The sequence below is a fragment of the Anolis sagrei genome, chromosome 1 (genome assembly GCF_037176765.1).
Source record: "Anolis sagrei isolate rAnoSag1 chromosome 1, rAnoSag1.mat, whole genome shotgun sequence".
Lineage (NCBI taxonomy): Eukaryota > Metazoa > Chordata > Lepidosauria > Squamata > Dactyloidae > Anolis > Anolis sagrei.
This window is the reverse complement of record NC_090021.1, coordinates 267,602,466-267,630,284: the sequence shown is the minus strand read 5'-3', so window position 1 is coordinate 267,630,284 and position 27,819 is coordinate 267,602,466. Positions and strand designations below refer to the sequence as shown.

At 39.4% G+C, this 27,819-nt stretch overlaps 1 protein-coding gene across 8 annotated transcripts in view; it reads left to right on the top strand.

The window, feature by feature from the left end:
* The window catches only part of SHANK2 (SH3 and multiple ankyrin repeat domains 2), a 410,725-nt gene that overhangs the window by 136,356 nt on the left and 246,550 nt on the right, over positions 1-27,819 (top strand). The window contains exon 1 of one of the 8 annotated variants that reach the window (XM_060765259.2): positions 25,612-25,851. The exons of the other annotated variants lie outside the window; for them this stretch is intronic. Within the exon in view, the coding sequence (XP_060621242.2) occupies positions 25,815-25,851 (37 nt within the window). The 5' untranslated portion in view covers positions 25,612-25,814. Of the gene's footprint in view, positions 1-25,611; positions 25,852-27,819 lie in introns of those variants that run through there. 8 annotated transcript variants of the gene reach the window in all.

The following is a 27,819-nucleotide window of genomic DNA, read 5'->3' as shown; positions in this document are numbered from 1 at the left end:
GTAATCAATTAATGGTGAGGTTTTTGGGTTGTATGGCCATATTACAGTAGAACATGGCAAAAAGCCTTTGACAACACAGTGGAATGGACTGGTGCAGAAAGTAGTAGACTTTCCTTCATTAGAGGTCTTAAAACAGGTTGAGTGGCGATTTCTCCAGAGCGCTTCAGCTATTTATGCCTACATGGCTGTACATTGGACTAGATGGCTAGTAGGTCCTTTTCAAATCTATGGCTTCAGCAGAATATTATTTTTCAACCTAACCTAACTCACAGGGTTAAAATTTTGGGAGGATTGAAACATTTAAATCACGCTGAGGGCCTTGGACGATTGGGATTAGATGCAGAATTGATGGTCAGTTTAGAGCAATAGCTGTTTTGAAGGGTAGGCTCAATTAACCTATTTATTATTACCTTGGGTGGAGCTCCTGGTGTTGCAATGGGTTTAACCCATGTGCTGGCAGGACTGGTTGACCAACAGGTTAGCGATTCGAATCGGAAGTGGCATAAGCTCCTGTCTGTCGAGCTCTAGCTTCCTATGCGAGAACATGACAGAAAACATCAATCATCCAGGCGTCCCTGTGGCAACATCCTTGCAGATGGTCAATTCTCTCACACCAGAAGCAACTTGCAGTTTCTCAAGTCGCTTCTGACAATGATTTTTTTTTACCTTGGGTCTTGATATTTAACATTTTATAATAATAATTTTTTATTTTTATTCCATCCTAGCTCCCTGAGGGGATTTAGGACGGATTCCAGAATACACAAACACAAAGACAAATATTCAGTGCTTAGAAACAACATGATACAGATAACACAGATAAAGGTAAAGGCTTCCCCTTCCAGCTCTGAGGGATGGTGCTCATCTCTGGCTCTGTGGGGTGGTGCTCATCTCAATTTCTAAGCCAAAGACCCTGCCTTGTATTAAGTTATGTCACAGTTAACTTCAAGTCATTCCACTTCTAAATAATTGCTTTTTTAAATTATTCGTGTTAGTTTGACTGTTTCAAATTAATGCTTTTAGTGTGGCTATTTCATAGTCTTGTGACATTTGTATTATCAATTCCTTAACTGTATTTGGTTTTAACTTATCAGTCTGTACTGGGAGTAAGAGTGGATATGAACGTAAAAAATGTAAGTACCTAAATAACTACAAGGAGCATTTATGATTATATGCAAGCTTACCCCATTCCTACAGCACCTGGTAATAATTGCGAGCAAAAAAGACTAGAAGATAATGAAAGTATTTAAAATGTTACAGGCTGTTATATAGTTATTAAAATTTTATTTTAGAATAAATGTTTCCTATTTGCTTGTTCAGATACACTGCATTTTGAATCACAGTTGAAGTTTTGGACACTGTAGTTACTGATTCTCCCACTACTTGCAGGTTCTTGTTTCCATAGAAAAATCTAGGCAAGTAGGGAGGGGATACTGTAGTAAAAAACCTCCGCCACCTATGGGAGCATCCTAAGTGGAAAATGTGCTGGAGGATGCTCCTTTTGCCAGAATTAAGTTCTGGACCCAACCCATCATATGTCTTTTGGGAAAGTGGTGTGGTGACGTTTCCGTCATGACTTCTTCACTTTTTAAACTGGAGTCATAGATGCCTTAGACAAACTGTTCAGTTATATAAATGCTGCATTTTTGGTGAACCTTTTCACAAGAAGGATTGAAAGGGAAAGTGAGCTAAAATGATTGATACTGAAGAAAAAAATAAAGGTATTGTGTATTTTTCTGCTGCAGTAGTTTCACACCCTGCCTTAATTCTTTCTGAAATGCTATTTAGATATGATAGTTTTAGCAAGACAAGCTTATATGCACCTGTCTGTTGAAGAAGTGGATGTTCTTTTTATAAAAAGGAATGCCACAAAGATAGCTTCTGATAGATTTATACTATAATGGGATAAAAGTGATTGATAGACATATAATACTATGGAAGATGCAGCTACCTCACCTTGCCTTCACTTTCCTGAGTTTAGCCATCTTCACATGCCAGAGTTTGTTTTCATTTCCCTCTATTTTGCATACTTATACAGTGGTGACACTGAAGGCCTGAGGCTTTTAGCGATACATTATGCCACCTGATGCCAGGTTGAATTAGAGCAGGTGATTTAATTTTTTATAGTAATGTAAAATTGATGTTTTGAAAGCCATTTATGATATAATAGCATCTCAACAAGTCAGTTCTAGTTAAATTACACATATTGTTCAGCTCCGCACTCCTACTGATTTCCTCAAAATGTCTCATTCAGCCACTTTGTTGACATTTTCATTGAACTGCTCGACATTAGAAACCAGGCTTTTATTTCATGTTAATACAAATTGGAATGATTTTGTCCATTCCTGTATTAACATTAAAATACAGATTAGATGAGAGATTTTTTTTAGAAAATGAATGTCATGGAAGAATATCAATCACAATTCCAATTTTTAGGGCTTATCCTCCAGACTGTGATTGTAATTAGAATTGGAGAAAAAGGTGTTATTGGTCATGTGGCTAACAGCTTTATATGAAGAAGTCTGCCTAAAGTTTAGTATATTATGGTTGGGAAGATTTCCACAAACTTGATCAGAGAAGCTCATGAATTACATAAGTCCCTTGCTCAAAAAGTGTCAGTAATTCTTAGTGTAGCGTGTGGGTCAGTAACTTAAGATTAGTTTTCTGAATCTTCAAAAACTGGCTGCTCAAGACATTTAGAATTACCAAGTCCATACATTCCAACTTTCCATCATGCAGAAATGCATGATCTGGACAGATGCCCATCCAGTCTCTGTTTAAATCCTCTATTAAAAAACCTCCAAAGAAGAAAGAGACTCAGTCTACAGCACTCTGAGTCAGCACTGCTCTGTAATTCATATAAAATATCTGGGCATTTTTAAAAAGTTTCTAGCAGAATCACTGGAAACTTTCAGAAAAACACTAGTGTTTTCGTATGATTGCATGTTTAGATCAGTTCTTAGGCTATAGTCTTTTGTGCATATAGAATAAAGTTGCCTGTAATCAAGATTTTTCCAGTCTTTAATGATCCTAAGGCAGGGTTTCCTTGACAATAATTGCTTAATAATTATAATTAATAATTATAATTGACAAAATAATTGACAAAAATAATTGACAAAATAATTGACAAAATCTGGCTACCAGTATTAAAAAATTCTAAAATTAAAACAGCAGAGAGAAAAACAGGCAGGGACATCTAAGCACCTTTCATTAAGAGTTTGCTCCAGGCACAGTCAGCCCATTGTATGCTAATCAAGGTGGTCAGTTGAAAAGATTCACACCTAGCCCAACTTACAAAAGCCTTTTGTCTCACCCTGGTCAGTCCACAGATATATAAACCCCTTTTTTCCCAGCTCCAGCAGACCTCTGAGGAAGCCTGCCATAGATGCAGGCGAAACGTCAGGAGAAATGCCTCTAGAACATGGCCATATAGCCCGAAAAAACCCACAAGAACTGAGTGATTCCGGCCATGAAAGCCTTCGACAATACAATAATTGCTTAATTGAGGTTTGTCTTTTCTTCTGCTGAGAAGTTGCCCAAGTTCACTAGTGTGTTTCTATTACTGAACAGGTTTTTGAATCCTAATTTCCAGAATTGTAGTTCAAACCATTATACCACACTGATTCTCCTTTATAGTTAACTTCCACTAAGTTTTGTGGATATAATACCTTGAGAGAAATGCATAGAGTTGCACCACGTATTCACTTGTTGCTGTCACCAAACATTTATTACTTGAATAACAGCAACCTCATTCTTTGCCCTAGGGCAGTGGTACCCAACCTTTTTTTGACCAGAGACCACTTTGACCAGGGACCACTCTCCAACACTAGCATCAAAAGGGTTGCGAATTGGGTTTTGGTCAACTTTAGATTCGGTTTGGTAATTTGGGGTGCCGATTCAAAAAATTGCATTGGATAGACCACATCAGCTCTAGTATCTGATACAGAACATATACCATCTAGAGGTCGCCATCTGCTCACCCACAGCCAATCATATTTAATAATCTCAAGCTGATGTGGTCTATCCAATGCAATTTTTTGAATCAGTACCCCAAATAACCCCAGGAATAGGCCTAAAAATGGAGACACCCAGGTGCCCTCATTCCAAGTGCTATATGGAATGGCTTCACTCAGGGGGAGGAAGGGGGAGGAGAAGCAGCAGTCAAGAGGCTTGTTGTCATGCCTTTGTGGGTAGTCAGCACCTCCCCTCCCAACACCCCCATTTTCTCGGCACTATAAGAGGGTTTCATGAGACCAGTTGCTCTTGTTGCAATGGTGTCATAACAGTGAGGCCACAGACCATATTTTAGTTTTGGGGACCACTGGTGGTCCATGGACCATAGGTTGGGAACCACTGCCCTAGCGAGTAGGTGAAACTTTCTGTGATGTTCAGTTGAAGTAAAGACAACAGTGATTCTGGTGGCATGTTAAAGCCCAGCAGCTTTTATTTGCCATATTTGTTCATGGAAAATGGCCGACTTCATCAGATGAAGTTTGTTTATTTTTATTTATTTAGTGAATTTATAATCCCATCTTTCTCTCAAAGTGAGCTTCAAAGGAAAGTTCTCAAAGGTATATGCCAGATAAAACATTTTAGATTTTATGATGTTCTCTGATGTCCAAAAGATTATTTTATGACATAGCATGGTTATCTCCCATTCAAAGAAATAGAATAAATCATTTGACTGAATATTTGTGAGGATCTAAAATAGATCTAGGCACGTAACTTTTATTATTGTATGGCTTAGTTTTGGATATTCTTATAAGAATTTCTTCTAATAATGGACAAGCCCTCTAGGCTGAGTTCAAAGAGGGATTAACCATTAATATGGATATTAAAGAGCACTCAAGAAAATGTTTCTCTCAGTGTGAGTTCTGAATGTACTTGAAATTGCCTCTGCTCACGCCCCTCAGCTATAGTTTCCATTAGCTTCCCTGTAACACTTGGACTCTTCAAATTTCCAGCCCCCTGACTGCTACCTCTTCCTCTCTACCCGGCTCTCCCACTTCACTCTTCCAATTCATCTTTTCTTCCTTGTTCTGGAAAGTCCACCGATAGCACTGGGGTCCTTTTGACCGAGAAATGCACCGCAAAGAGAAGGAAATAAGTACAAATGGAGTAAATCTCCCTGCATCCAGGGCCAATTTTATTTTATTATTTATTTTATTGATATCTGCCTTTTCCTTAACAATAAGTGAAAACAATACATTACATCCAGTCAACTTCGGTTTTATTTATCTACTTCTGACAAAATATGATCCCTTAGGCCAGTGGTTCTCAATCTGTGGGTCCCCATGTGTTTTGGCCTACAACTCCCCAAAATCCCAGCCAGTTTACCAGCTGTTGGGATTTCGGGAAGTTGAAGGGCAAAACACAGGTTGAGAACCACTGCCTCAGGCATTTTCCAGGTCCTCCAGCATGACTCTGGTATTCATGTGAAGTCTGGGAACATATCCCTTTTAGGTACAAGGGTCGCACCATATAGTTAATATAATGCATATTATAAACTCTTTGCTTACAGCAGAAAGACAGCACAAATGGACCAGTCTTGCCTTATGAAGGAAGCAATGCAGCTACTGGTAGCAGTTACGAGAAACAGAAATGGCTTGTGTGTGTGTGTGTATAGTTATTACTCTCTGTTTGGAGTTTTGACTTCTGTGGATTTGATTAAAAATGTTCTCTCTGGAATCTCTAGGTCCTCCAGTGTGGCTCTACGTTTAACTTCCTCCAATCATGCTGGAGGACCCAAACATTTCTAGAGAGAACACATACCTAGGTCCTCCAAAATGGTTCTGTGATCAGCTTGCATTGGAAACTGATCACAGACCTAGACATTTTTAGGGAAAGGTTGTCTCAGACATAAAAAACAGCATTTTTTATTTGCAGTTTTTCACATTCATGAAGTCCTGTGCCCCTAACTCCCAGCAAATATAGAGGGATAATGCTGCACACACACACACACACACACACACAAGTTAAAGCCATTTTGTCACTTAGTAGCTTTCACTGCCTTGGCTCAATGCTATGGAAGCCTGGGAGATATAGGGTTAGTCAAAATGAATAGGCCAATAAGAAAATTATTTGTACCCGAATGTATGTTTACTGTAACCAAACCACAGCTACGTAGCGACAGATAAACTATCAAAGTTTTTTTTGAGCAACACACATGTACGTTAATGCTGCTAGGCGTCGCTAGGAGTCGCTGTTTTCAAAATGGCGGAATCAGGCAAAGAGAAGGCGTTTTGTGTGATGACATTTGCTAAAACAATGTCAGTAATTACGGTCCAGCGAGAATTTCGAGCCAAGTATGGCAAGGAACCACCTCATCGACATTCCATTGCGAGGTGGGTAAAGCAATTTGAGGAGACGGGCTGCTTATGCAAGGGTAAAACCACAGGATGACCGCGTGTCTCCGAAGACACAGTGGAATCCATTCGTGCATCCTTTCAACGAAGTCCCCAGAAGTCGACAAATCGTGTTTCCATGGAATTGAACGTTCCGCAAAAAACTGTGTGGCGCGTATTACGCAAATGTTTGCAGTTCAAGCCGTATAAATTGCAAATGGTGCAGGCTTTGAAAAAAGGTGACTATTCGAAACGACACGATTTTTGCGAATCAATGCAGCGAAGACTAGAGGAGGGAGGCTTTGCCAACAGACTGGTCTTCAGTGACGAGGCAACGTTTCACCTGTGCGGGAAGGTCAATAGGCATAATCTCCGCTTTTGGGGATCTGAAAATCCTCATGCCGTATTGGAACATGTAAGGGATTCGCCGAAGGTAAACGTTTTCTGTGCAATAACCAACCGTCACGTGTTTGGCCCATTCTTTTTCGCGGAGAAAACCGTAACAGGCATAGTGTACGCTGACATGTTGTCTGAATGGTTGATGCCACAGTTAGAAGAGAAAGTGCCCGATTTCGTATTCCAACAGGACGGTGCCCCTCCGCATTGGCACAACAGTGTACGCGAGTACCTCAACGAACACCTTCCCAGACGTTGGATTGGCCGTGCTGGAGTGACTGATCTTCCATTCCTCCTGTGGCCCCCCAGGTCCCCCGACCTCACACCATGCGACTTTTCTCTCTGGGGGTATGTGAAAGACACTGTGTTCCGACCTCCATTACCGCTGACCTTGGACGACTTAAAACAGCGCATATGTGCTGCATTCGATGCCATTACGTCGGATGTGCTGCAACGGATGTGGAATGAACTGGACTATCGCTTGGACGTCTGCCGTGTCACACGGGGCGCCCATATCGAACATCTCTGAAGGTGAGACAAAACTTTGATAATTTATCTGTCGATACGTAGCTGTAGTTTGGTTACAATAAACATACATTCGTCTAAAATTAATTTTCTTATTGGCCTATTCATTTTGACTAACCCTGTAGTTTGGTGAGTCCCCAGCACTCTTTGGTAGGATCTGCTAAAACTACAACTCTCATTATTTCACAGCATTGAGATTCCACAGCCATTGAAGTGTGAAACAGAGGAGATTCCATCTGAACATTAGGAAGAACTTCCTGACTGTGAGAGCCGTTCAGCAGTGGAACTCTCTGCCCCAGAGTGTGGTGGAGGCTCCTTCTTTGGAAGCTTTTAAACAGAGGCTGGATGGCCATTTGTCAGGGGTGATTTGAATGCAATATTCCTGCTTCTTGGCAGGGGGTTGGACTGGATGGCCCATGAGGTCTCTTCCAACTCTTTGATTCTATGATTCTATGATTAATTCGGCAGTGTAGATGCACCCTTAGAAGACAGACTAACTGAATCAGTTTCGTGATGGCCACAGAACTGATCTGCAGCAGTGTGGGGCAAGGCCATTTCAACATAGCTTTGACTCACATTATACAAAGTTGTGGGTTGCTTCAAATTCTGGGGCTGAAATCCATGACTTTGGGCCCATGTAAATAATTGGGCCAGTTTCTAAACAGAATCAGCTGCAACTTTTTACACTGCTTTCCAATTTTCCTGAGTGGTAAAGTGAGATGGGATGGCACTTACTATCCCTCCCCCCACCCAAATAATCCTTGTTACAGCTTTCTCAGGGCATGAGATGTGTCCCGCTAGTGAGTCATCACCTGTAATGACATAATCCGGAGCAATGGGGTTATCGAAGGAGGAAGGAAAGAGAGGAAAGGGAAATTCCTCCATGCTCCCTCCCTCCTCTGGCACCACTGAAGGCGATGACAAACTGGCAGGATCCATGTCCCACCTGTAGAGTGCCACTACATGGAGAATGGGAGGAGCTGGTAAAGGTGACAATTTGGTATCTGTGGTAGTGGCAGCTATGTAAACTATCCTGGGGGTGATCTGACATACATCATGCTGGAACAACCCCAGGATAACAGCTCAAGGTGGGTTTGCCAGAGTGCTCCTGGAATCAGCATGAATTTCACAATAATATTCAATTCTGAGTGTCAGTGTTCTGCTTAGTAAGATAATGGGGCTGAGGGACAAGATTGCAGGGTTCGCATTGTCTTTTGCCCTGTGCTCCTCCAGACCCCTGCACATTAGCAAATATATTTAGACATCTTGCTTTCCATTTTTTCTTTTCATGACAGGTTGTTTCTGCAACACTTTAAAAAATGTTTAATAATGTACCATCTTGAGATGCATGGTGCTCTCATTTGTTATGGTTATCTGAGTCTTATTCAACTTTGGAGAGCATCCTTAACTCTGCACAATTATTTTTTTTCCCTTTTTGGCAGATTACTGTCTGTTCTTGTTTTCTTGGAATGTATCAAAAATTTTATATAACAAAATAAACTGATGTATTTCTAGTTTCTTACACAGATGTTTCATCTGACTTACAAATGTATAAGTCTTAGGATTACCATCTAGTTTAGAAAGCCAATCCTTCCAATGCATAATCTTCTAACATAAATAAGGAATGAGGAAATGCATAAGGAAAAAACAAATTACATTCATCAATTTTTCATCAATAAATCAGAATATTGACTGCTTTGGGTTTTGCTTAAAGTTTTTCCCCCCTTTCTTTTAGCAGACAGATGTCTCAATCAAACGGAATGTAACTGCATGTACATAATCTTCCTTATGGTTAAAGGTTACAATCCTGCCAGGCAGCCGCTTCTGTTCAGGCAGAATTCCTTCCTGAATTGCTGCACTGAATGTTCAAAACAATGCTAAACAAAATAATTTTGGATTTTATCAGACTCAAAAGTACATTAATAAAGTTATTAATGGTGTATTTTGTTAAACACTGTAATATATTTCTTATGGTTGTAAACTTAGCAGTACAATTGTTTGTTTATTACTAAAGATTATATCGATCCTTCCAGGGCAGCTTTTAAAAATAAAATATTATAAAGAAAGAAAATTAGCACTGTACTTTGGCAAATGACACTTACTACTTTATCTTCTATTTCCTCAATCTTTGGTAAGGATAAATAAATCACAACCAAGCTCTACAGCTTTCAAATGTTTTGAAGCACATGATCTTCCCTATGCGTTTCTTCATCAATCTGATTTGCAGGGGAGGCGGTGTCTTCTTGTCAAAAGACTGCACTTTCCTCATATAGTTTCCACCATTCAAGTCCCCTTAATTTATATCTTTCTGTGCACATTTTCATGTAAAAACTGAAAAATACATTTATTTCACTTCTCTGGCTTCTGAACTCCTCCCACCATCTGGGATCGTTGGTGGAGGAATGATTTCTCTTGTGGGGTTCCCAGGCCAAGCAGTGAAGTGTAAGGTTTCTTGTGATCAGTGGCACAAGGGTTTAAAATATTTTCCAGTTGTTCATGTCAGTATTAGGTATTTGTGGTTTTTTAAAATCTCAGTTTCTTCATAACTGTGGTCCTGAAAGTATGTGTACATTAGCTTGGATGTCTACCCAAATGTAGTTGGTCTTCATATGTTTTTCTACTTCCTTGCAAGCTGAGGAAAACAGGAAGGAAAATAATCTGTTGTTAAACCATTGTTTTTGTGACCATTTTAATCAGTATACTAGAGTTCATTCCTGCACCTGTTGCTTCTACCTGATTTTGTTTCCCTCCTCTAGGAAGGATGGATAGATGGATTAAACAGGATGCTTCTCGGCATGCATTTTGCCAATCATTTTGAGACCCTTGACTTTGACTACTATTTTATATATTTCAACTACTGGGGGTTGGAATGGGGCAGGAGATAAAAATATGTTTATGTAGAAGACTTGAATTGTCTACCCTTGGAGCATTCCCATTTGAACTTGAGCAGAACCCACTAGTTTCTTTGCCTAGTGCTTCTTAAAAAATTTGATGGACACATTCTCAAGCCAGTGTCTGTTTCTTTTTCATAGCATTGCATTGGATTTAACAATGATATCTTCAGGAAATAGATGGAAATACAGTTATCCCCCCACAAGACTCCCGTGAAAGTAAAAACACCATGCTGGTGTTAGGATCACAAGATTGCTATGAAAGTAAAAAAAAATTGCAATTTTAAAATTGCTATTCTCTCTTGGAGTTTGTGACCACCGTCCATTGGAAACTGGCCATAGAATTGCATTGGAAGACCTGGGAGGGCATTCTCTGTAGAAGTTTCTAGGATTTCCATAATGACTGGAGAAAGTTGACCATAGGGTTATCCTGGAAGACCTATAGAGAACATTTTAACCAGAACAGTAAATAATCAAATCCTCAAAATCACAAATGTGAAGGGACCACTATAGTTGATACCCTAACTGTCTGCAGAATTACTTGCATGGCCATGTCCTCAAAATCAGTTTTGCCCTACATGGACACAAGCTGGCTATACAGACCTCCTTCCCCACCTTCATGAATATCTACAACTCTTTGTTACAAGAGATCAACTAGCTGCCAGTGTGGTCCTGAGACCAATTCAGTGTCCTAATTATATCTGATAAAGCCCTACAGGGCATGGGCCAAGGCTTTCTGAAGGACCACATCTAATTATATGTGCCTACCCAAGGTCTAAGAACTCCAAAGCATGTGTTTCACTCAGTCCAACCACCTCCACACAGGAGGTGGCCTTTCCCATGGCTTTAGGAATTCCCATCCTGAAGAGACTGATACCCCCCCCCCCCCCTTGCTGTCCTTTTGCTGGCAGGTAAAACTTGTTTGTTCCAACAGGCTGTGGGGAACTGATCATTTTATATGCGAGGAGCTTTTCCTTGAGCATGCTCCCTTCCTTATACATTTAAATTCCTTTTTAAATTATTTTAATTTTACAGACAGTTTTATACTGTTTTAACCATGTTTTGGATGTTCAGAATTACATGCCGTTTTTATATTATTTATCTTGTAAGCGGCCCTGCATCCCAATTGTGAGGAAAAGACAGGGTATAAATAATGTAATACATAAGTGGACTAGAACACTATTCAAAATAATATATATGTATCTTTTTATAGTTTTTTCTCATGTCAGGAGCGACTTGAGAAACTGCTAGTCACTTCTGGTGTGAGAGAATTGGTCGTCTGCAAGGGCATTGGCCAGGAGACGCTCTGATGTTTTGATGTTTTACCATCCTTGTGGGAGGCTTCTCTCATGTCTCCACATGGGGAGCTGGATTTGACAGAGGGAACTCATCCGCACTTTCCCTGGATTCGAACCTCTGACCTGTTGGCCTTCAGTCAACCCTTTGTGCCACCAGGGGCTTCTATTGCATGGATTCTTTTAGTTCTAATTTTCACTAATTTTCACTATAATATTACTACAATCTTAGTTGTTATCTTGCAGTTTTTATTATACAGTATACAGTATATAAAATCTTGGACCCAAGAATGTAAAGGTTAAAATGAAAAGGAGACAAATGATTCCTTGGGTTAAATGTGGTAAAATGTAAAGATTAGTGCCCTGCTAGAAGGTACTTAATTCTACTTCAGTTTTCCATGCATTCCAACATGACCTTTCTACGTTCTCCTCTCAATGAAGCTAACCATTTATAAAACTACAGATGCTACCAACAAACACCTACGTACACAATACTGCTGTGAGATTCTTTCTTTAATCATTGGTTATTTATACATGTATGATTCATTAATAGTTATTTTCAAAGAGGAAATGCAGTTTATGAATACAATTTAAATGATCTTATTTTAAGGACCAAAAAGGTTAGTCCCTTAGATTTTTTCCTCATATTTTTTCAGTAGCAATAAAATATACAGAGATACATTTGTGAGTCCAATTTGATGCATTTTTAAAAAGAAAAGATTTGACTTTAAAAATACTCCCCCCCCCCCCCCATTGTTATCTATTTTGTTCCTTTGTCTTTTGGTTCTTTCTCCAAGCAAAGACATTTCTATTAGGCTGTGATGACAAAACTAGGAATTTGAAGCAAAAGCTTTAAAAGGTTTCAAATTAATACGTGACATTTAACTTTTCCTCTGGAGCAGTGGTTCTCAACCTGGGGTCCCCAGATGTTGTTGGCCCACAATTCCCAGAAATCCTAGCCAGTTCACCAGCTGTTAGGATTTCTGGGAGTTGAAGGCCAAAAACATCTGGGGACCCCAGGTTGAGAACCACTGCTCTGGAGCCTCATTAACCTTCCTGGTTTACAGAATAGTACCAAAATCCTCTTTATGTTTTGCTGTCTCTGGAAGAGGCTTTCTCTTCCTCATCCCATCCTCATTCCCAAGCAGAAGATATCTTCACCTCTGAAACTAATTTCACAAGATCAGATTGTCTGGAAGCAGAAAGGGTTAAGCAAATTCATGCCAACCTTCTCAGAATAGGTGAAAATAATATCAAATTATTTCTTCTTTTTCATTTCATCTCCCTCCTAGTACCTGTTCTTACTGTTGAGGAAGAGGAGAAAATATGAATCAATAATAACTTCAAGTCACTTCTTACCTTTATAGAAAATGTGAAGCAAAACTACCACAGTGTTGTTATGGCAAGACTTTTTCAGAGGAGATTCATTTATTCAAGAAAGAACATTATGGACCAGCTTACTCACTAGACCTACTTTTGAGTGCCTTTGGGGAGATAAGGTGGAATATAAATAAAGTTGTTGTTGTTGTTGTTGTTATTATTTCTTTTGAATTTCTCTAGTCAGGCAAGATGAGAGCCATAAGATGTAGTGATCTGAACACTGGACAATGACCAGTTTGATCTCTGCTTGGGCATAGAAATCTGCTAGGTGACATTGGCTATGTCATACACTCCTGACTTCAAAAAAAGGCAAAGACAAGCTACCTTTCAACATATCTTTCTTTTCTCCCAAAATGGATTTTAAGCCATGCTCATGTGCTTTTTCGTTAGCTTTTACTTAAAGTTTGCTCCTTCAAGACCACTATGTATGTCAAGGCAATTTCTGTCCCAAGTGGAAGGGACTGGTGTCTTGTCTTAACCCAAGATACTCATGCAATATGTTCATTATTCATGAGTACCAACAGAAATTACAGTTCTACATTGGTCAATCTCCTTCTTTTTCAGGCATATTGGGAATTGCCTGGCTGAAGTCGTACGATCTCTGTATATCTTGGAGTCAATGTGTTCTCCACTTACATCTTCTTCATTGACAAGTGTAGTTCCTATTGCTGTTCCATCCCATTCTGGAGCTCAACGTGGTTCACCATGTACACTCCAGCTTTCTTTGAACTGCCACCACACCTCAGCAATCACTTCAAATAGAGGCACCATTGAGAGAAATATTATGATGTTGAAATATTACAATGTGGCAGAAAACAGTAACATTACCTTTTTATTTATTCCATGGCTGCTTCATTAGTCTCTAGCCAAGAGCAGAAATCTGCTTTAGAAGCTTCTATGTTCACTTCTTTATTGTCAGAAATTCTACAATCTCCATATATCCAGTTTAATACTTTGTGTCTTCACTGTAAAAAAATGCTGGGGGATCAAGGTTGTGCAGATTGGTTGGTTAGAGTGATGACAATATAGTTTGAGATGTTACTTTTAAATCGTATTTTTTGCATGTTGCTCATTAGAAACTTGCAAACACATCTAATAAATTTCCTAATATAATAATATTCTTTGAAATAAAGATAAGATCACATTATTCATTACTTGTTACCATTTTCTTTAAGAATGCAAAATGGCTGGGAGACTTATTTGTTTTTCCCCCCTTTCCCTCTTTTTTGGCATGGTAAAATAGTGGCTCTGAATCACTCAACAGCACAGGGTTCTGTCTGCTACTTCAAACAAGCAAACAAGCAAGCAAACAAATACACAAATCTGGAACCTCAAGGAAGTGTTGCTAGAATTGTGTCATTCTGAATTGCCTTGGATTTATTTTGGAAGTGGAAGGAGTACAGGAATACAGGGCCTTGTCATTAAAAACCACTACACAGTACTTTATATCTCTGAATATAGTAATGACTGAAGCAATGAATGAATAGCCCTTGTTCCCCTTCAAAGGCAACAACTTTGCTAGTGGTTGCATTACTTTTCAAAGGAGCAACATTCTATCCCCATTTTCTGTCAAAGTAACATCATGAAGGTAACATCACTACTTGTAATGCATTACTCCCAAACTTTTTGTGTCCAAGACTGAGAGCATAAGGATTCATCTAGAACTCCTTCTGGTGTTCCCACATTATTCCACAGAGAAAAATCTAGACCCTGTAATGCTTGCTTCTTGGAGGTGAATAGTGCAAGCCTGCTGATATTCAAACTCTAGAATTATACATCCTCATCATCTCTAATTTTATGTATGCCAAGGGAATGGTGGGATGACTACTGGCTTTTAGCACTCTTCTTTTTAATACTGCATGCTGTTGACAATCAACAGAACAGTGCTATTCTTTGAAATAAATTTGACTCTATCAACATTTTGAAGCACAGATGCTTTGTCCTATTATTTACCAACCAGGCTCACACATAAATCTGAAACAATATGGCATGCAATTGAGCAATACAGAATAAACTGTAAGCACCATGTTTGAAGAAATATTAAAAAGCTTTTTTTAAAAAATGCCTCAAGAGATAATGATTAAAGTAAGACTAATGCCAGCATAGAGAGCAATGGCCTATTTTTCAAGTTGTTTCTTTGCACATCCATTTTTCTGCTCTCTGTCTTAGTGCTCTTAGTGTCATTTTCCTTTCCGAACAACACACACACACATCTAATGAATGGTTTCCTAAAGACTTACTGTTGGTTTGGAGAAATATGTGGGTATAATAAGAGAATGTCCTCACTCAAAAGGTGGACTTTTATTTATAGGATACAATCCTGCGAACATTTCTTCAGGGTTAAAGCTAAATAACCCCAAATGCTTCCCATATGTTTTCTAGTCCCAGTAGTACCTTATGAAGTTTTCTACCTTACCCCAAAGATAAGGTGGACTGTAGGAAGGAAACACAATTTTATGGAATCATGGAATTGGAAGGGGCTTCATGGACCATCAAGTCCAACTCCGTGTTCAATATAAGGTTTCCAACTAGAGCATTCCCACAAGTTCTCTTTTCAGCCTCGTTTTGAAGATGAGAAAATGAGGCCCTACCGCTTCTCAATGATAGAGCTTTTAAACGTGTGGATCCTGACTGTTATGCCCCATGAAGACCCTCACTGTTTACCCCTAGTTAAGCCCTTTTTAGTTAGAGGGATTTATATTTTATGTACAGTTTTGGGGGGGGGGGTGTGGTAAGGGAAGACACTTCTGGTTCTTGGAAGAGTCAGTCTTTTTGTGAGTAGAAGATGAAGAGAGAGGAGGGCTGGAAGGTCTACAAAATAGCACATCCAGTCGGAGCTATATGAGTAGTATTCAACTCCAGTAGGATCTGTAATCAAGTCCAGTCAGAGTTAAATATTGAGGCAATCTTAGAGTGAGATGAACACCATACAAGAAAGAGACAATAAGAAGAAATAAAGATTCAAAAGCCCCAGTTCAGCCAGAACTGTGTCTATCTCAGGAGGAGAGAAAGTCTAAAATTCTTGTCAGTTAATGGATTCCTGTTTGATTCAACTAGATAGTCTCCAATCTGTTCCCTGCACAGTCAGTTCACCATCCAAGTAGTTCAGATAGCATGGGAGCAGAATACTGACCCCAAATGGAGCCCCTTTAGCTGAGTGCTGGAGTTGCAAAAGGCTTCCCCCCCCCCCCCCGAGAGCAGAGTATGAGCAGCAGTTGCTATCAGAGCAGGAAAAGAAAAAGCCAAAAGCTGAGTCTAAGATGCTAAGGGAAGGAAAGAGGGCCCAATAGAGGCAGACAGTCACATGGATGGATGTGGGAGAAAAAGGGGAAGGAAGTGAGATGAGGAACAGTGAAGGATGTATGTTATGGTGGAAGGAGGAGAAGTACTCTGCCAGCTGCTCCATGCATTTATTTCCTTCCTTTTTCCCCAACCACATCCTCTTCCTTGAAAGAAATCTGATTTTTTTGTTATTTAAGGATTGCACTGTAATCTACTTGCAGAGTTTGGTTTGTAATAGGTTGAGCTCTCTATATCCAGAAATTCAACCATTCAAACATATATGCACACATGCACACACACAGCTAGCTAGCTAGCTGTCTCAAACCTTGAGTTTGCCATTTTATAAAAAGGACATCATTTGACTACACAGTTCTATATCTAAACATCCATGGGTTTTGGTATCCACTGTAGGTCCTGGAACCAAACCTAGCAGATACTAAGGACCACTATTTTTTATTTAACGGCTTTGATATTTTTGTACTTGGGACTTAGACATGCATTAATTGTTATTGCTGTGGTGCAGTTGTTCCTCTGTATCCATGGATTTAACTATCTGATATATTTTTAAAGTTTGATTTGTATATCTATTTTGTATACCTGGGGTCTCATAAAGATTTCTTGGGCAAAAGGGAATCACAAATTGAAAAAAATTAAGAAGCAATTGGTTCTGCCTTTACTGTCAAGTAGTTCCTTCTAATGTTGAGTGTTCTACTGTTACTTATCACCATTTGACCTGGTTCTATCCAGTAATGAGGCTGGCCTCCTCATCTCATTTCTGGGATAACTGCTTGTCTATTTTTAAAGTTATACTTTGAAAATGAAGGTGTTTCCAAATGTACAACTTCTGTCAGAAAACAAATTAGCTTTATCTTATTGAAGATCATTATTTCCATAACACTAAAGTACAGATCTTGATCATCATGTATTAGTGTTATCACTAAATGTCCATGCCTCCTGCTCCTCCTGCTCCTCCTGCTCCTGCTCCTCCTCCTCCTCCTCCTCCTTCTTGTCCACAGCAGACATTCTGCTGGCTGTTGAATTGGATCACACGTTGGACACTTCCCAAGTGTCTAGGACTGTGTGATGTATCAGCGAATAATGCATGCTGATCCCAGTAAGGTGGCCTTCTGCAACTGGCAGATGGTAATTTTGTCAGTGCTGATTGTGTTTAAGTGCAGGTCAAGGTCTTTAGGCACTGCACCCAATGTGCCGATCACCACTGGGACCACCTTTACTGGCTTGTGTCAGAATCTTTGCAGTTTGATCTTTAAATCCTCATTTCATGCCAGCTTTCCTGTTGTTTCTCTGCAATCCTGCTGTCACCTGGGATTGTGACATCGATGATCCATACTTTGTTTTTTAACACAATTGTGAAGTCAGGAGTATTATACTCTACAACTCTGTCTGAATCCGGAAGTTCCAGAGGAGTTTGGCGTGTTTATTCTCTGTAACTTTTTCCAGCTTGTGATCCCACCAGTTCTTTGTCGCAGGCAGATGGTATTTGTGGCACAGGTTCTAACGAATCATCTAAGCAACAGTGTTATGCCTCTGCTTGTAGTCTGTCTGCGTGATCTTCTTGCAGCAGCTGAGGATGTGATCTATTGTTTCATCTGCTTCCTTGCAGAGTCTACATTTGGGATCTGTTGCCAACTTTTCAATTCTGGCTTTGATGGCATTGGTTCGAATGGCTTGTTCTTGGGCTGCCAGAATCAGGCCCCCCATCTCCTTTTTCCGAGTTCCATTTGTGAGCCACAGCCATGTTTTTTCTTTGTCAATTTGGCGCTCAATTTTTGCCAGAAACTGTCCATGCAGTGCTTTCTTTTGCCACTTTTCTCTCCTGCTCTGGATTGTGTTTTTATGGTATTCACTCTTTGTCTTTTGCACTTTAAGCAGTTTGCTACTATTGACTTCCCTCAATGTTGGTTCTTGACTGCCTTTTACATAGTCTGCCAGTGCATGTTTCTTTTCTTCTACCGTTTGTTTCACTTGCAGAAGCCCTCTGCCTCCTGATTTTCTGGGCAGGTAAAGTCTGTTGTCATCACTACGCGGGTGTAATGAGTAGTGGATTGTCATCAGTTTTCTTGTTTTTTCTGTCTTGGTGGCCTCAAAAACAACCTTTAGAATTGCAAGAAGCTTATAGGCTACAATTTATTTTCCGATATAGTCTGTCCAGATCATCCAGCTCTGCTTGTGTCCAGTTCACAATCCCAGCAGTGTATCTAATAACGGGGATGGCCCAGGTGTTGATAGCCTTGATCGTATTTCCGCCATTTAATTTGCTCTTCAAAACTTTTCTGACTCTTTGGATATATTCTTTGTTGACCACATTTTTCACTTGCTCATGCTTGATATTATCCAACTGTAATATGCCCAGATATTTATAAGCTTCAGGCTGATTGCATTTTATGGTTTGTCCGTTTGGCATCTCTATGCCCTCGCTGTGTGTAATTTTCCCTTTCTTTAATGCCACTGTGGCACATTTGTCTTGGCCAAACTCCATACTGATGCCAGTGCTGAAGATTCTGACTGTGTTGGTCAGTGACTCGATTTCAGTTTCTGATTTTCCATAAAGCTTTAGATCATCCATGTACAATAAGTGGGAAATTTTGGGTGAATTTCTTGCTGTTTGGTAGCCTAGGTTTGTTTTCTGTAGAATTACTGACAGATGGGATCATTGCAATGATGATGATGATGATGATGATGATGATGATCAAATTCACAAAGCAAAAGAGAGGGGAAAAGATCATTTGGATTGCATTTATTAATCCAAAATATTAATTTCCTGATTTCAATTACTATATTAATTTCCTGATTTCAATTACTGTATGTGAAACAGGTTAGTTTTATCTTATTGTAGATCATTATTTCTAGAACACTAAAATATTAAACTTGATAATCATTTATTATTGTTATCACTAAATATCCATGCCTTATGTATTATTATCATATTCACAAAGCAAAAGATTTTGATTGCATTTATTTATCCAAAATAAAAGATTTTGATTGCATTTATTTATCCAAAATAAGTGCAATCAATTATGAAATTTCCATTTCAATTATGTCATTTCAAAAGTGTCTTGGAATTAACTAAAATAAGTTTTAAGAGAGTTTAAAATTATGAGCAATATAGCATCAGGAGTGTTATTAATTATATATTACCAGAAATGGACACTTAAAAGAATATAAAAGCTGCTCTGGTATCCAAAGGTCAAACTTGATTCTATTTTATCCCCCCTGGGTAGAACATTCCCAAAATCATGACTGGCAGTAGTCAATACTTGGAAAAGAGAAGACTCCAGCAATACATGGAGAGAGAGGGTTGCCAGATGTACAAGCTGGGTTTAGAAAAGGCAGAGGAATGAGAGACCAAATTGCCAATATCCACTGGATAATGGAAAAAGGCAAGGAGTTCCAGAAAAAACATCTGTTTTATTTACTATTCTAAAGCCTTTGATTATATGGATCATAATAAATTGTGGCAAGTTCTTGGTGGTATGGGCATACCAAATCACCTTGTATTTCTCCTGAAGAATCTGTATAAGGACCAAGTAGCAACAGTAAGAACTGACCACGGAACAACAGACTGGTTCAAGATTGGGAAAGGCGTATGGCAGGATTGTATACTCTCACCCAATCTATTCAACTTGTATGCAGAACACATCATGCGATGTGTGGGGGTTGACGAATGCAAGGTTGGGGTGAAAATTGCTGGAAGAAACAATAACAACCTTAGATATGCAGATGACACCACTTCGATGGCCGAAAGCAAGGAGGAGCTGAGGAGCCTTCTAATCAAGGTGAAAGAAGAAAGCGCAAAAGCTGGGTTGTAGCTAAACATAAAAAAAACCAAGATTATGGCAACAAGAATTATTGACAACTGGGAAATAGAGGGAGAAAACATGAAGGCAGTGACAGACTTTGTATTTCTAGGTGCAAAGATTACTGCAGACACAGACTGCAGCCAGGAAATCAGGAGATGCTTACCTCTTGGGAGGAGAGTAATGTCCAATGTCAGTAAAATAGTGAAGAATAGAGACATCACACTGCCAATGAAGATCTGCATAGTTAAAGCAATGGTATTCCCCATAGTCACCTACGGATGTGAGAGCTGGACTATAGGGAAGGCTGAGCGAAGGAAGATAGATGCTTTTGAACTGTGGTGCTAGAAGAAAGTTCTGAGAGTGCCTTGGACTGCAAGAAGATCCAACCAGTTCATACTTCAGGAAGTAAAGCCCAACTGCTCATTGGAGGGAAGGATAGTAGAGGCAAAGATGAAGTACTTTGGCCACATCATGAGAAGAACGGAAAGCTTAGAGAAGACAATTATGCTGGGGAAAATGGAAGAAAAAAGTAAGAGGGGGTGACCAAGGGCAAGATGGGTGGGTAGCATCCTTGAAGTGACTGGATTGACTTTGAAGGAGCTGGGGGTGGTGACGGCCGACAGGGAGCTCTGGTGTGGGCTGGTCCCTGAGGTAATGAAGAATGACTGAATGAATGAACAACAAAGCTTACCCTCCAGGAGGCATTGCTTCAGTGCATCATTGGGGGAGTATTTAATAATGAGTGGAACTAGTTGGGATGGGATGCAATCATTTCTTGCTAGGAAGTGATGCTTTCCCAGATTGAATGTAATTTAAAATTTTAAAGAGAAGTGCAGATGTACAGATACTTGCATAACAGTGTGTTAGTATTAGCAATACCCCCCTCCCCCAGCTTTAACATAAAATATGAGCATGTGCATATATGACAGGACGAAAGAAACAGAACAGCCATGCCTGTGTGACTGAAAATAATTTGAAGAATTGGAAATATAGTTTGCCTCCTAACAACAAGATGAGTTTGACACGAGGAAAAGTGGGCTGGTTATTATGATCTCTCCACGATATGTGATGTATGTGGCATTAACAGGGGTCACTGCAGGGTCAATGCAGACTGAGAAAATACAATGCCAAACAAAAAAATTTTTATCAGTGTAGACAAGCCCTTGGAGACAAAAATGAAAATGTGTTGGGATACATATGTTCAAGTGAAAATCCAGTGCCTTTGCCTCTAGGAGCTAAATAACCCCCCACACACCCATGAAACCACAGCCACAGAACAAATGTGTTATGTTCAGCTCTATGCAAAAATTCATATCTTATTAACATTTATTAAATAGTTCCTTGCTTATTTTTATAGGCAAGCTTTCAAACTGCATTCCAGGCAGCTTCATTTGGGCTGCATTCATCAGAGCATGCCTCCAAAAGCATGATTGACACCCACCTACTAGACATGTGCTTTTGAGGTAAACCTTGCCCTATTTGTGTCCCAGCTTTTGTTGGGGCCCCCGATCTATTTTTACAAAGCCTCCCAAAATCAAGAAGGTTGTTTTGGTTTGGGGCCCCAAAATTGGACCATTATTGGCAGGGGAGACAGACTTCCCACCCACTGGCTCCCCTTCCAGGCATGTGCTTCCATTCTTCTTTCCTGGCACCTGTTGTTTCTACTCTAGAGTAAGAGGCACACGACTGTAGGCACTGGCATGGTGTACTTTCCGGGCCTGCCTGCACATCATGCCACACACGCACTGTTCTTGGAAAGAGAGTTTAGGCAGGCACAGAAAGCACATGCACCTTCCAGGCCCTGCAGCCGAGTTCCTCTTATTCTAGAGTAAGAGGCTGTCAGCTGCAGGTGTGCTTGGGTCTGCCTGCACACCCCACCACACATACATCGTCACACTCTCCAAGAGTAGGTGTGTAGCAGTGTGTGCAGGCAGGCCCACCATGCACACACGCTCTTTCCAAGGCAAGGAGGCAATTTTGGCTGCAGATAAAAGTAGGATTTCATGTCGAGCAGATTTTTGTGCAGGAAGGGGTCTTCCCATTTTGTGCTCTGAACAAAATGGAAGACATGAAAGAAACTAAAGAAATGATAGGAATTAATTTCATGCACATCTCGACCTCCTAATTTTCTTTCTGACCCTAATTTTCTTAATTGCAGTTGTTCTATTCACAAAATAAATATCCTGTTTTTCAGAGTGTAGAAGAGGGGTTTTTTTGGAGGAGGAGCAAATTACTATAATATGCAGAAGCTGTTGGCCATACAAGCTGTTGGTATTACAGATCTGAAAATTGTAATACTCTGCCCAAAGCTCCAAGGAAAATATCCTCATTTTAAAAATTTAAGGAGTGTGTTTTATAAAGATAAAGCACTATGAGATAGCTGAAAGGTTGTTGCAGTTCAAGGATTGGACAACATCTCTGGAGACCAGGGTTTGAATCCTCTCACTCAGCCATGGAAGTTTGCCGGATGACTTTGGGCAAGTCACACTCTCAGGCTCAGAGGAAGGCCAAGGCAACCTTCCCAAGCAAATCAAGCCAAGAAAATCCCCCTGATAGGTTCATCTTAGGGTTACCATTAAGTCAGAAGTGACTTGAAGGCATGAAACACACACACACACAGACACAGGGCTGTGAAGAGTTGTGGGAAGGAAAATTAAGTGGGAGATAATTTGTATTCATTTTGTGTTATCTATTGATAGAATAAGGGAGGTTGTGAGAGATATATTAACAGAATAAGAGTAGTCATGAGAGATGTACCTTTTCCTTTCCTCTATCCCACATCTCTGAAAGCTCCAGTTATAGTAGTTGTCACTTATTTTTCTTTCTTTTTCAGCCAAAAGCATCTTCCACTGCATTCTATACCCTTTCCTTTTTTGTACATGTGCTTTCCATAACACAAATAGGAGAAATAGAGAGGACTAGACAGTATCAAGGGTATTTAATTTGTGTGTCATGTAGACCTTAGAGAGGAAATTTCAAAACAGCAGGAAACCCTACCTAGTAATTTACATGTAAAGTGCATTTCTGTCAAACAAGCAGAATATAAGTAAATCTGTCTTACTTATTTGCTCAAACAATATCAAAATGCTCAGGTTTCTTTGTAGCTATAGTGAGCAATTTCTTTGAAATGATGATTTTTCAGTGCTTTTGATGACCTGAAGGTTCATAGTGAAGCAAACATACAAATGTAGTACAACCTCGGTGTCTACTGGAGATAAGATCTAAGACCCCTCCCTCTATGGATATCTAAAACTGTGGATAATAGCTGACCCAATGTTTTGATTATGTTTGGGCTGGAGGCATACCATAGAAAAGCACTGAAAGATATAGAGAGGCCCACAAACACTTCAAGGAGAGAATATGTTTTGGGGGGTGCATATTGAACCTGTGGATAAGGGGGTCCTACTGTACCCATGTTGAGTAGACTCTCAGCTAATTGGCACTCAAAAGGATTTGTAGATGCCAAATAAAATGTAGGTTTTGGTTGCTTGAGAGTTACTAGTAAAATATACCTATTACTGTACCCCATGTTATACCATAAAGTCTGTATTTTGATATTTATTTATTGTGTCTGAAGCAAATTGAGGGTACAGTTAAAATGTATTTAAAAACACAAACAAAATTTAAAACTTGGCATTATCCTAAATGTTCTTTGACCAGAAGTTGGCCACCTGGAGTGCCTCTGGTGTCGCTGTGAGAAGGTCCTCCATTGTGCATGTGGCAGGGCTCAGACTGCATTGTAGTAGGTGGTCTGTAGGTTGCTCTTCTCTGCACACACATGTCATGGACTCCACTTTGTAGCCCCATTTCGTAAGATTAGCTCTGCATCTCGTACTGCCAGAGCGCAGCCTGTTCAGCACTTTCCAGGTCATCCAGCCTTCCCTGTGCCCAGTAGGAAGTGTCTCATGTGGTATCAGCCACTGATTGAGATTTTGGGTTTTAGCCTGCCACTTTTGGACTCTTGCTTGCTGAGGTGTTCCTGCAAGTATCTCTGTTAATCTTAAGAAGCTGCTTCTTGATTTAAGGCGTTGGCACACTGGCTGATATCTGAACAGATGATGGGCTTTAGATATCACTGCCTTGGTCCTTTCATTATTGGCTGCTACTTCCTGATGGATACCAGGTGATGCAATACCAGCTAAACAGTCTAATTTCTCCAGTGGTGTAGAGTTCGATATTAATATTGAAATACAGTACTTAAAGACAAATGAAGACAAACTTAATGTTACAGAGTTTTACTGTATTATAAAAACAGCTTGTGAATGCACTATGCAGTTTGGTTATGAATTCATTATTCAATTTTAGTTACTTTTTGCTGGTTGCTTGAGAGTTTCAGTTATCTGAGAGCCTATTGTATGTATATATGCACAAACAAATGTGCACACACTTCTGCTTTTTATAATGCAAATGGAGAAAGTATTGGATTCCTCCGAAAAGGGGCTTCAAATGTGTTTATAACGAGTGATAAAAGAGTATTTTTGTCCCTTTTACAGTCCAAATAATTCCCATCTATATTTGTTCCCTCTAATTTCCTGTGGCCAGGCTGTGTATTTCAGCTAAGAGAAGGGATTTTGGCTGGCTTTTGCAGCAATTCAAACCTTTAAAATTAACTCCAAACCTAAAAATATCTTCTTTGGCTTGGATGCCTTTTTTCATTAAAAATTAAGGGCGACATAAACACTGTAATATTCAATGAATCCTAAACTGTTTGTGTTATTTATTCATGCTTGCTAATTCTTTACAGCTTTTCTTTTTTAATCAGAAACACAGGAAGGTAAAATCTAGCTTTAAGTGGCTCTTCCCTCCCTCCCTCCCCATTCCTGAAGGAGTTGTTCTTAGCAACTAAGGAAGACAGACTTTAACTACAGATACCTTGCCAACAAGAAGCAGATAGCACTGCAGTGGAACAACTATTATTAGTAAACAGTCCGCTTATTCAAGTTTGGGCCAGTTATTTTTATAAGACCACAGTTGGTTCTGTATCTGGTAGTAGCAAAATGTGCAGGTTTTAAAAATATAATGCAGCATCCGTTTTGTGAGTAGTACAATATGCTATTTCCAATATACTATATATGTAAAGGGACTCCTTTCTCCCAGCTACATGAGTGTCATTTCTTGTAAGAGGTGCAATTCTGGGACATTTAACTGGAAAAATGGTATTGAAGTGAAAAATGTATGCCATAGTAAGTTTTTGATTTATATCTATTTGGGAAAATCAGTAGAGACACAATTGTACCTTAAAATATTCTGACAAAATGTGAAACTTGGAGCTGGTCAGCAGTATACTGACAGTGAGAAACCAGTGGATTCTCAACACCATTGCTGGAAATCAGCAAATAAGTAACAGGTGAAGACTTTGGTTTGATGATTTTATAAGGTTTCCCCAGCTTCACAGTTCCCAGCTCTTTCAATATTTTGGCTCTATCCTCTGAAATGCTGCCAGGAATGGAGATGAATGACTTCTCTCCTGTCTCTCCAAATATTAATTTTGATCCCACTCAGTCGGCACTGCTCCCCTTTGCTTCAGTCATCCCTGCTCCCTTACTCATGAGTGTCTCCATTACAAAACCAGGAGAATGTTTGAAAGACTGCGCCGATGGTGTTCACATGACTAATACTATGAAAGATAGCAAGCTTTTTGAGCAGCTCCAGTCTACGCACAGTTGGCTCCCAGCTGACAGACAGAATGTGGGGTGGGCTTTGTCACCAGAATGCTGGGAGCTGGATGCCCAGCTATGCTTCTAGTTGCACAGTGCCCAGAAACCTGCTGCTTCTGTCAGGGTGCAGGCAGTTAAAATACAGAGAAACTGGGTAGCGTTTATTCCTTTTGCATTTCATCAAAGGTTATGTAATGAGGGGATTGCTGCTAAAGTGAAAGGGAAAATGAAGTCTTTGTTTAATGCCTTGACAAAGAAAGAAGGTAAGCACTGAATGCAAAGGACTTGATGTTTGGGAGCTGCTATTTTCTTCTGCTTGCTTAATACGATCTACTTACTTACTGTATAATTATACTAAGTTTCTTCTGTAGCTTTTCTGGGATTCCTTTATATTAGATTGTCTTTTTGGAAAACTCATTGCCTGCTACTTATTTTAGTGTGTCTCAGAGAAGCCTTGTAGATAAAGCTATAGATAAAGCTATGTTAATGCCTGGAGTATGTATTTGGTGTTTGTTACCAGGGTTGTATTATTACAGGTTTTAATAGGAGTAATATGGTTTACATTATTGAGGAAATAATCAGTGGATCTTGATAGTCGTATTTAATTCACAAAGAGTGATGATTACATTGAAGTATGATGTTCTGCTTGTATGTCTTCATCTGTATAGCTTGGCAGCTATGATTACTTTTGAAAAATACCTGAAAATACAAAAATGAAAAACAACTCAGTGAAGCTTCAAACATGCATATTTTGTCATATGGCTTTAAAAAATACAACATAGTTTCATACTGTGCATAAAATAAAGAGTCTATTTGAGACACATTGAAAGTATCTTCCCACTTGTAGTGTGCAAAGAAATGGAAAAAATAAAATATAAAATATATAGAGAGGTTTTTCACAATTTTTCTACATATAGCATTGCACTTTGTTTCAAAAAAGATTGTTTTATATTTAGTCTTTAAAATGGTGCTTTGTTCACATCAGGTGAAAATTTGTACAAGAACTATTAAAAACCATTTACACTTCTTGCCATATGGTGTAGGAAGGCAGTCTGAATTCTGAAACATATGAAAATCACTTTTCTGTGGTTCTGTTTTTTTCCTGCAATTTTGAAGATCTAATGGGGAATTAGGATGCACAGTCCAGTGTATTAGCACATTAAATGAGAATACTTGGATTAAAGCTATTTTGATGTCTTGTTTGCTTGTTCTGTACTTAAGATGAGAGCTTTTAATAGGGTTGGATCCAGACTTGCCTGTCCATAAATGGAAGAATAAAGGAAAGCATAGGATTCAGTTGAGACTTTCTACTGAAGGAGGGGTTAAAACATCCCCTTTTTAATTTCCCTCACGGTGACAGGATTCCTTTAGACCAGGATGGGATAATAATAATAATAATACTAATAATAATAATATTAATTTATATCTAATCCACCCTCTCTCCCCAAAGGGACTCAGGGTGGCTTCCAAATCCAGGCAAATATTCAATGCTATATACAATCATAACAACACAGCACAATAAAATAACAAATAAATCATAGTTAAAAGCACGTGTAAAATCACTCTATCAGGAGGATAAATGATCAGGCCTCATAAAATGCAATAAGTGTTGCTTAAGTATAGTCCAGAAATATAAAATATAAATGTAAAAGTGGCTCTATGAATGTGTAAACCCTTAACAAGGACATCAGTTGGGAAGGGGGGGGGGTGAGTTTCACTATTCATCAATCTTTTCATAAACTATGAAGCATAGATATGTTTTTAGGATTTTTAGGAGGGAGTGGCCTGTTCTAACTTCGACAGGGAGGGAGTTCCAGAGAGAAGGAGTGACCACAGAGAAGGCCCTCTCTCTTGTGCCCACCAGCAGTGCTTGAGATGGGGGTGGACCGAGAGGAGGGCTCTCTTGATGATTGCAGTGGCCGAATGAGTTTGTAAACAGGGATGTGGGTTCTCAAATCTGGGTCCGAACTGTTATGGGCTTTCTAGGTGATAACCAGCACTTTTTCCTTTAGAAAGAAACTCAAAACCTGGCTTTGGGACCGAGTGTTCGAACAGTAATGGCAGCAATTCGAGAATGAGACCCCTTGTGTATGACTGACTATGGACTGACCCGGACTATGATTTTAAACTCACATGATTTTAAATAATTGTTCCTGTAATTTATGTTTTAATTGATTCATTTTAATGGGTTTTTATTATGTATTCCTTGTTTGCATTGACTGAATGCCTAT